Source organism: Procambarus clarkii, chromosome 56 (assembly GCF_040958095.1).
Source record: "Procambarus clarkii isolate CNS0578487 chromosome 56, FALCON_Pclarkii_2.0, whole genome shotgun sequence".
NCBI classification, from domain to species: Eukaryota; Metazoa; Arthropoda; class Malacostraca; order Decapoda; family Cambaridae; genus Procambarus; species Procambarus clarkii.
The window spans coordinates 17,729,652-17,740,788 of record NC_091205.1 but is presented as its reverse complement, the minus strand read 5'-3'; the positions used below and the strand labels follow the sequence as shown (position 1 = coordinate 17,740,788).

Here is an 11,137-nt window from a genome sequence, read left to right as displayed (position 1 = left end):
TCAATACTAATAAGAAGGGTTTGAATGTACAGGTGGTTGGAATACATGTAATGGTGCGATGCTTGCCGGATGTCGCAGGGTCGAGGGAGCGGTCAGGCTCTAGGCTCCTTCTCTACCGATCCTCTATAGTTATTTTTGAAGCTGGTCGGGGGGAAGATGCCGCGTCCAACTAGAGCTGTAAGTTAGATTTTTACTGAGTTCTATATATTGGAGTGACTTCCCATGAAATTAAAAATGAATCTGTATGTATCAAGAACCAACTAAAACTCGCAAATTTGTCTTTCATATGTAAATTACCATAAAATCAAAGAACAAAATAAGCTGTTTTTGAAGGTACAATGTGGATATGAAACATGTAAACAAAACATTTACATGTGGAAGAAAAGTTGATTCGTACTAAGACACAATTGATTTTGGGATTGAAAAGTTTGTGTTGAAGAGCCTTGGTTTAGGTAGTTGATGGTGTGTAATAAGGAGTGAGAGTTTAGAGGCAGCGAGGCCATGGAGGGAGGCTAGAGGCGCCTCCTCCCTCACGCTGGTGGCCGCACCACTGCTCGCCTCAAGTGCGCTTTACCTTCCACAACTGTAAACACAATTAATCACGGGTTTATATGAATGTAACATTGTGTATGGAGTGAAGGTTTGAAGGAAATCTGCCTCTGTAGGCTAGGTTTGGCTTGATTGATTTTTCCATATTAATAGTTTTATATGAGCGTGTGTATACACTGTGCCAGAGAAGCTTTAGATGATCAATGTAGTACAGTAAGCAACAGTATTTCAATAAATTATTGGTTATGTAATGCTGATCTTTCATTAGGAATATTCTAAATGGTATTATGTCTTCTGTAACAAGAATTAGGGAGCCTGGTAGTAAGCTTGCTGGCTCATACTAGGCAAGTCAAGTTTAAGAGCGGCAAAATCTTTGAACTGGCAATGTGATCCCCACTCTCTGAATAGACTTAACCTGACCTAACTTAACAATCCTAATTTAGTTAAAATAATAAAATGCCTTTTGCCTTTTTTTATGTAGTAAGCATAAGGTCTGTGACATCACTGTTAAATGATTATTTCATGTAACAGGACAGGGCAGGTCCTGTTTAAAACCACCGCTCTCATCCATGTAACTATTCACCAATGCTTGGTATTTATATGCTTGGTATATAAATAAAGGGGTGAAAATTCCTGTCTATGCAAGTATTAACCTTTTACATAGTGCAGGCCTGCTTAGAGACCGGGGTCATAGGAACATTGATCCTTGGAACCAGCAACATATAAGACAACGGGAAGTAGTGACTAGATATAGTGGGCTCTGGTATTTGAAATACAGTATAGGTATCTACTTGAATTCATAAAATGAATGTATATTAGAACATTACTATAACATTATAACACGCTAATGTTAGGAAAATTTAGGCAAGATTTTAAACTCGAGATATCTTTCTTGATAAGGTCTTTCTGATGTTGACGTGTACATTTAACCCACGCACTACACATTAAATTTGGCACTTGTTTTGTGCTAAAAAAAAAAATTATCCTGAATTATTTGTTTTTCATTTGACTATTAATTAACCTCCCACAAAGCAAAAAAATTCAAGTAAAAAGTGTCTTCCTCTTGTGGTTTAGCTGTAATGGCCAGGAGAATTTGCATTTTTTCTGTAGAAGTGAGGTGCCGCCGCTTTGAATTATTTTCCTTGGATTTATTAAACTTTGTGGATTTATTTTCACTTTTTCACATTTATTTACTTGTTTCATTCTTACAAGGTTGTATTGATGCACCAGTGGTGGTGGTGTTTAGTATATATAACTGAAAATACTGTATATGTTTGTATAGATAAATGTGTGTATGCATTCATGTATGTATGTATTTACTATGTGTGGGCTGAATCGGGCTATTAGCTCCTGGACCCTTGCCTTTATAGCCAATCTTTTTCCTCTACTGTATTATATCTACTACATATATTATTCTAACACACATGCGCGCACACACATCCCCAGGAAGCAGCCCGTAGCAGCTGTCTAATTCCCAGGTACCTATTTACTGCTGGGTGAACAGGCACATCAGAGTAAAAGAAACTGCCCAGTTGTTTCTGCCTCCACCGGGAATTAAACCCGGGCCCTTAGGACTATGACCCCCGAACGCTATCCATTCGGCTGCGAGGCCCCCAATTCATACATATGTATGTACTTACCTAGTTGCGCTTGTGGGGGTTGAGCTTTGACTCTTTGGTCCTGCCTCTCAGCTGTCAATAATCTGGTGTATATATGTATCTGTGTATATTCCATTGATAAAAGTTGAGTGGCTCCTAATATGGCTGCCCTGCATGTTCACACACTGGAAGGTCATGTTGCCAGACTTGGTCCTCATTTTTTTTACTAAGGCCCAAGAAGGAAAGTGAGGCACTCAGGATTTTTTTTTTCAAGATGGGGGATGGTTATTGAAGGCTTTAGGAAGCAAATGTAAGCCTGTGCATGCATGGGAATTTTGAATCTTGTGATATACCTACAAGCTCCTTAAGCTGCTATGTGCAGTGCAGTGGTTAATCCCAAACAAAAGTTCATGTATTAATGCTTCACCTACCATGTTGACGTGTGTCAATGAATAATAAATAACCTGTCTATCAATATAATGCAGCATAAAAGTGCATTGTGTAGCTCAAGACACTTTCTGAACATTTTTAGGCTCATCAATTCTCAGGATTAACAGATAAAATAACTATCTATATACAGTAGATTTATCAATGACTGGGCTAGATAGTGTCACACCAATCAATCAAATCAGTCTTTATTTATACTGTAAATGGGTGTACTGTATACATATAATTGGGAAAAAATACTGTACTGTACCTTAATTACATAATGGGGCCTGACAGCTGAGTGGACAGTGCTCTGGATTTGTAGTCCTAAGGTTCCGGGTTCGATCCCCCGGTGGAAGCGGTAACAAATGGGCAGAATTTCTTTCACCGTGATGCCCTGTTCACGTAGCAGTAAATAGGTACCTGGGAGTTAGACAGCTGCTACGCGCTGCTTCCTGGGGGTGTGTAACAAAAAGGAGGCCTGGTCGAGGACCGAGCCGCAGGGACGCTAACCCCCGAAATCATCTCAAGTTGATTTCGTATCTCAAGACCAAGTCTCCACTTGGTCTTGAGATACCTCCATGTATTCTATGGCATGTTCTAGGAATTGGTATTTGGTCTGTCTCTCCGAAATCCTCATTTTGTACTAACACACTTTGGAACTATTCATTTAGCAGTTCACATATTTCTTTTTCATTCTCAATAGTCCTGTTCCCGCTCTCAATTTCTGAATTTTATATTTTACATGCAGCTTGCTTTTAATGAATTTATAGAAAGGTCTGGATCTGTTTTACATTTATCAACTATACCTTTCTCAAGAGAGGTCTATTTCTCAAAGTTCCTTTCTGCCTCTCTTCTCACTGCTGTGTAATTGTTTCTTTCTTGTTTGTAATGCTGGTATGTATGCTGGTTAGGCCTCTTCCGATATTGTATCCATTTTTTTGTCTTTTCCTCTCTGGCCCTTTCATAATTTGCTGAAACAATCCTGTTTTCTGATCCTGCATTTCTGTTTTTGGTATGAATGTTTGTGCGCCTTCATTGTACTGTATATATTTCTTAAAATTTACCATACATCTCATTTACTTCCTTGCCTAGCAACTAGTCTGTCCAATTAAACTCATTAAAGAATTTTTTAAGTTCCCCATAGTGTCCTCTTTAAATTGAGTTTATCAACTATTTCAATGTCCTCCATTCTCTTCCAGATTTGAGATATATACAAGAGTTGTTACATTCTTGTACAACCACTAGTACGCGTAGCGTTTCGGGCAGGACCCTGGAATACGATCCCCTGCCGCGAAAAATCGTTTTTTCATCCAAGTACACATTTTACTGTTGCGTTAAACAGAGGCTACAGTTAAGGAATTGCGCCCAGTAAATCCTCCCCGGCCAGGATACGAACCTATGACATAGCGCTCGCGGAACGCCAGGCGAGTGTCTTACCACTACACCACGGAGACTGCTGAGATTTTATCACAAAGCATGTGTAATTTCCAATGGGACATGATCACACTTTCCCAAGGGAGGAAGGTACTGGATGTCAAATATCTCCTCTTCTTTCCTGGTGAATATTAGATCCAGTATTGACAGAACATTCCCTTCCCTCATTCTTGTACTGTACTCGCCTAGTTGTGCTTGCGGGGGGGGGGGGGGGGGCTTTGGCTCTTTGGTCCTGCCTTTCAACTGTCAATCAACTGGTGTATAGATTCTTGAGCCTACTGGGCTCTATCATATCTACTTTTTAAACTGTGTATGGAGTCTGTCTCCACCACATCACTACTTAATGCATTCCATTTGTTAACTACTCTGACACTGACAAAATTCTTTCTTATGTCTCTGTTGCTCATTTGGGTACTAAGTTTCCACCTGTGTCCCCTTGTTCTTGTTCCACCTATACTAAAGAGTTTATCTTTGTTCACCCTGTCAATTCTCCTGAGAATTTTGTAGGTGGTTATCATGTCTCCCCTTACCCTTCTGTTTTCAGGGGATGTGAGGTTTAGCTCCCTTAGCCTTTCCTTGTAGCTCTTGTGGCCTGCTTGACGTGTTGATACACAAATGTCTCCAGAATGAGGTTTACAAATCTGCCTGTCTTCCGTTCTTGCTTCGCAGGCCTCCCAGTCTATTGCTTTCAAGTTGAAGTCCCTCAGTACCAACAATCGTGACATTTCTATCTACCCTTACTACAATCTCATGACTATTATGAGGCCCCTCTCGTTTGTCATCCAGTTCCTCCTTTGTCCATGGGTAGCTGGCTGGTGGGCTGTAGGTATTTATGATTATCTGTTTATAATCCTGATTCCAGACCTGCAGTGCCAATAAGTCAACTTCTCGAGGGTGTTTGATTATTAACTCCCTTACCTTCAGGTGTTTTTTCACCAGCATAGTCACTCCTCTTCTCTTCCTAGTTTTCCTGTCACATCTCCAAACTGAGTAGCAAAAAAATATTTTCAAATCTCGTCTGTTAGTTCGAGAATATCTGGGACCTTAAGCTGAATTATATCTCTTAGCTCCAGTATTTTTTTTATCTCACTCCATCTATTGTATATACAATTTTCAGGAACATGTTCCCCTTCCCTTTCTCCAATGGAAAGGGAACATGTGTTATTCCCTGTTATTATACATGTGTTATTATACACATGTATAATAACATTATTATAAATGTTATTATACATGTGTTATTATACATGTTCCCTTTCCAATGAAAAGGGAACATGTGTGAAGATCATGTGTTATTCTGAGAGCATAATAACACCAAATGAACAGTTGGTGATATTTTATATTTTTGCAGCTGATTTCAAAACCTGAAGTTTTCAATATTCAATTTTATAAAATTTTTTTATTTTCTTGTTTTTCAAGTTACATTGTTATCATTTAAACAAAGTTGGAGCATTTGCCTAGTAGATTATGCACAAAACATTTGACAGCGTTTCAGCAAATTTTAAAAACTGAGCTCTGTGTACGACTTCATATGATGTTTTGCGCAGCTTAAGGGTTAAAGTTTCTTGGAGTTGTTCATCATATCAGTCTCTTTTCTTGTTAATGCTATCAAATTCACCACTCTTCATTTTCCATACCTCATTTTTCTCACTAGTTCCTTGATTTGTTCCTCCTGTTCCTACTTTGCTCATTAAGGTGGTAATTTTCTTACCTTGCTGAAAAATACTTTCCTTTTAAAGTGCGAAATTCACTCCTGAGAGCTCCATTTTCTTCTAATTTAAGTTCTTTTTCTTCATACAGTACTCTTAGCATATCTTCATTGCAGTGTAAGGGTTAAAAAGAAATGACAGGCATTTTTGTGCAAATCAAGACATTTAACAGTTTTATAAGCATATAGCAGATATATTGGAGCTAAGCTAGAAGTTTTGACTACTTAAAAATTTGAAATAATTAACTAATAAATTTGTTTAATTTCAAGTCTTCCAAGGGAAAGGAAAAAGATGTAAGTAATATTTTAAAGTTCTAGTTTGAAAAGCATTTACATGATATTAAGGTTTACTTAATTATTAAAGTGTATAGTTTGTAAAACTTGTAAGGCCATAGTTTAGACAGAATTATGCAGTATGTGCAGTAGTGCTTAAGATTATAGTGCAATATTGCCTTTCTAACTAATTGTACTTACATTCTGTACACAGGTTTCAGTGTTTTTTACCTTTGTAAAGCAACGTTAGCATATTGCGTTAATTCTTGTATACAACAATATATACTTGTTGCATTTGAGCAGGGCGAGCAAAAAATTTTCCAGCGGTTTTTGTTAGCACACATTATTGATGTGCTTGGCACACATAAATATTATAGTACTGTATTGTACTATAATACAGTACAAAACTGTACAGTACTATAATATTGTATATAATAGTACTGTATTTTGCTCATATTTTAGTACTGTACTGTAATATGATCGTTTGCTGAAATACGAGTTTTGCCTCCTGGGGACTGAGCCAAAACCTGGCTCCCTCAGAGAGGCAGAGAATGTGATGACCTATGATCACTTTATATTTAAGGGATATCCTTGCCATCACCAAGGAAGGCATGCAGAAAGATTGATGAATCAAAACAAATCACTACCTGGTTTAAAAATGTGACCCAAACCCCCAAAATGCCATAAGAACTCCTCTAATAATAAAAGAAATAACAAAACATAGTGAAACGAGTTAACTGCACCTACCCCTCCCCCTTTCTGGGAGGAGGGGGGAGCCGGCCTGTGGCACCCACACCGACCGAGCTTCAGTTCTTTCCTGATGTTCATTCCAGACAGTTGTGTTGCCGTGGCTCCGGTTTCCCATTTTCTTTGGTGTTCTCTTGCCTTTATGGCTACATTTTACACAGAAGTGTTTGTAAGTACTGTACTGCCCTTGCATGGTCAGGGTTCTCTTCCCTGGGGCATTCTGGGAATGCTTCCCTCAGAGAGGCCTCCTTCCTTGGGGTGGTGCTCGCCCTTAACACTATCGCTCACCGGGCAGGTGCCCGGTAAACTTAGGGGTCATGTACCGAGCATGCGGGTAAGTGCGCGGTGACACCTAAATGTGTATACTCGTTTCAGCTTTCTCACCTTAATTCTCGTGCTACGTCGCTCGTTTTGGTATCATTTTGTTTGCAATTAAATTCCCTACAGGTGTGTATAAATATAATGTCCAAAAGCCTGGCGTGACTCCCAACAGCAAAGTCCTAAAGTCGGCAAAAGTTATCCGTGAGCGCACAAAATCAGTAACATGTGCATCCTCGTTCCATTTTTCTCACCTTAATTCTCGTGCTACGTTGCTCGTTTTGGTATCATTGTGTTCGCAATTAAATTCCCTACAGATGTGTATGAATATAATGTACAAAAGCCTGGAGTGCCTCCCCGCAGAAAAGCCTAAAGTTACCCGTGAACGAGCACCAATTTGTACACTGCAACCTAATGTGTATACTCGTTCAATTTGATAACATCAAATTTCGTGTTATGTCTTTCATTTTGGTATCAAATTGTTTGCAATAAAAGGCGCGTATTTTAAAACTAGTCCCATAATAATAGAGCAATAACTGGAATTATAACAAATATTTTAATTCTGGACGCTCATCATCACAAAATTATTTATATCTTTCCAGTGTTCTGACATAAATTTTTGTGTTACATCTTTCATTTTGGTATCAAATTGTTCGCGACGTAAAGGCGCACATTTTAAAACTTGTCCCAAGATAATAGGACAATAAATAGAATTTTAACAAATATTTTAATATTTTGACCAAAAGCCTATTTATAATCTTTCAAGTGTTCGGACATCAAGTTTCATGTTATATCTTTCATTTTCGTATCAAATTGTGCGCAATCTAAAGGCGCTTATTTTGATACTATCCCGAAGTCGATTGGATAAAAAATGAATTTTATATAAATATTTTTTGTAGTGGACGCAAGTCCAGTCCAAAGTTAGTACTCAGGAGAAAAATAATGGACGCGAGTCCGGTCCAGAGTGACCGATAGTGTTAAGATAAGTCTTGGGCTTTCTGCCTTGCCTGGGGTTTGGGGGCATTTTTGGCTGGTGAAGTGCAGTGTGGTTGCTCAGCCTACAATTTCCACAGATGTTTAATCACTCGCCGATGTTTCTCTAAGGCTGCTAGTTCGCAGCTGATTCTAGTCTTGGGGATTTTTCCTTTTGCTTTACTTTATGTACTTTTATAGTTTTCCTTGGGGTCTTTCCTTTCACTTTATTATGCCTAGCTTAGAGTGTGTGCAGTGGAACCCTCTTGCTGGCCCCTTGACTTTTCTTTAGGCTTCGGGAGGTCTGGTTGCCTGAATTGACAGGGTTTACCAGCATTGTAGCCCCAGTGCCTGGGCTTTCTGTAGGGCTCATTCACCCATCAGGCCCTAGAAAACTTCCCACTGACTCGGGGGTATCATGTATACTTCTTTTGAGCCCCCGCTCTTGCCTTGTGCGATTTTGATTTTGTTTGATTTGGATTTTTTGATGTATAAAGATAGTGAGATTAAAAATACTGGAGCTAAAAGATATAATTCAGCTTAGGTCCCAGATATTGTTGCATTAACAGAGACGAAAATTTAAGAAAATATTTTAAATGAAGTCGTATTCCCAAGGGGCTTCTCAGCTTGGAGATGTAACAGGAAAACTAGGAAGGGGAGAGGAGTGACTATGCTGGTGAAAGAACACCTAAAGGTAAGAGAGTTAATAATTCGAAAACCTTTGCCTGGTTGACATAATGGCATTGCAGGTCTGGAATCAGGATGATAAACTGATACAGTAATCGTAAATGCCTACAGCTCACCAGAAAGCTTCACATGGACAAAGGAGGAACTACATGGCAAATGAGAGGGCCTAATAATGGTCATGACAGATATAGTAAAAGCAGATTAAAGATAAATCACAATTGTTGGTACTGAGGGACTTCAACTTGAAAGCAGTAGACTGGGATGCCTATGAAGCAAGAACCGAGGCCATTTGGACAGGCAGAATTATAAACCTCATTCTGGAAACTTTTATGTATCAACACGTCAAGCAGGCCACAAGAATGAGGGAAAGGGTTGTTCCATCAATACTGGATCAAATATTCACCAGGAAAGAAGAAGAGATATTTGACATCCAGCACCTTCCTCCCTTGAGAAAGAGTGATCATGTCCTGTTGGAAATTAAATATGCTTTGCTATATAGTCTAGAAGAGAATGGGGACAATGAAACAGCTGATAAACTTGATTTCAAGATAGGACACAAGAAAATTTTTTGTTTTTAATGAGTTTAATTGGACAAACTTGTTGCTAGGCAAGATATTTTGCAAAATATTCAATGAAAGAACACAAACATTCATACCAAAACAGACGCAGGACCGAGAAACATAATTGGCTCAACAGAAATTGAGAGGGCCAGAGAGGACAAGACAAGAGAATGTGTTCAATATCGGAAGAGACCTACCTGCAAACATACCAGCAATACAAGCAGGCAAGAAACAATTACACAGCAGTGAGAAGAGAGGCAGAAAGAAACTTTGAGAAAGGTATAGCGGACAAATATAAAACAGATCCAGACCTTTTCTATAAATTCATTAAAAGCAAACTGCATGTAAAGGATAAAATCTAAAGATTAAGACCACAGAATGGGACTACTGAGAATGAAAACAAAATGAAATGTTAAACAGTTCCAAAGTGTGTTTGTACAAAATGAGGATTTCAGAGTGCCAGACCAAATACCAATTCCAGAACACGCCATAGATGCGATACTTCCCATAATACAGGCATCTAGAGACGAAGTGAAAAATTACTTATGAGCTAGAAAGAAATAGTGGTTGAACCTGATTGAGTTTCACCTTGGGTGCTGCGAGAATGTGCAACTAAGCTGAGCATTCCACTAACATTTCAATTAATATTCCAGACATCCTTGTGCACTGGCTCTTATGCACTTTTCCATATATCTTAGGCAGATATATGGAAAAAGGCAACTACCGTACCAATCTATAAAATGGTAGGTGAGAGGAACCTCTAAATTATAGACCCATATCATTAACAAGTGTAGTAGTTAAAACCCTAGAAAAAATAGTTAAAGCCAAATGGGTTGAACTGCTAGAGAGTAATGACAATACAGTAATGGACAGACAGTATGGTTTTCAAACAGGAAAATCCTGTGTAACAAATCTTCTTAGTTTTTATGATAGAGCCACAGAGATACTACAGAATAAAGATGGTTGGGTTGACTGTCTATCTGGACCTAAAAAAGGCCTTTGGCAGGTGAGTCTCATACAAGAAGCTGTTCTGGAGACTGGAACATATTGAAGGAGTGACAGGTAGGCTTCTAACATGGATGAAAAATTTCTTAACTGACAGAAAAATGAGGGCAGTAATCAGAGGCAATGTATTAGACTGGAGATATGTTACGAGTGGAGTACCACAGGGTTCAGTTCTTGTACCGGTAATGTTCATTGTCTACATAAACGATCTACCAGATGGAATACAAAATTATATGAACATGTTTGCTGATGATGAAGATAATAGAGAAGATAAGAAGCTTAGATGATTGTCATGCCTTTCAAGAAGACCTGGACAAAATAAGTGTACGGAGCACCACTTGGCAAATGGATTTTAATGTGAATAAATGCCATGTTGAATATCAAATGCAGCATGGAGGGAACATTCCCTTCCCTCATCCTCGTAGTTTGTTTAACGTGTTTATACCTGAATGTTTCCAAGGTGAGGTTTACAAATCTACAGGTCCAAAAGTCCTCTGTTCTTGCTACATATGCCTCCCAGTCTATGGGTTTCAAGTCGCCGACTACCAACAGTTGTGATCTATCTTTATCCGCTCTCGCTATAATCTCTCATTATTGTTTATTATAATCTCTCGTTTATTGTCCAGCTCCTCCTTTGTCCATGTGTTGCATGACAGTGACCTATATGCATTTATGATTATTAGTTTATCATCCTGATTGCAGATCTCCAGTGCTATTATGCAGCCCATTCTCGCACTTTCTTATAGTCAATATTGACTTATTAAATAAGTGCATATGTGACATACTAATTTATTGTGAATATTTTAGTTTAGCTTGAAAAGCTTCATAGAAAACACTGACCTTACCTAACCTTCTTAGTA

General features: G+C 38.6%; 1 protein-coding gene across 18 annotated transcripts in view; it reads left to right on the top strand.

Annotated features, from left to right (window-relative positions):
* LOC123770661 (protein strawberry notch) overlaps positions 1-11,137 on the top strand; it is a 125,918-nt gene that overhangs the window by 9,238 nt on the left and 105,543 nt on the right. For 9 of the 18 annotated variants that reach the window (XM_069305793.1, XM_069305785.1, XM_069305792.1 and 6 more), the window contains exon 1: positions 29-177. The exons of 1 other annotated variant lie outside the window; for it this stretch is intronic. In XM_069305793.1, the coding sequence (XP_069161894.1) occupies positions 157-177 (21 nt within the window). In that variant the 5' untranslated portion in view covers positions 29-156. Of the gene's footprint in view, positions 1-28; positions 178-3,775; positions 4,135-5,985; positions 6,010-11,137 lie in introns of those variants that run through there. 8 more of the 18 variants (XM_045762722.2, XM_045762717.2, XM_069305783.1 and 5 more) reach the window with 4 other exon arrangements.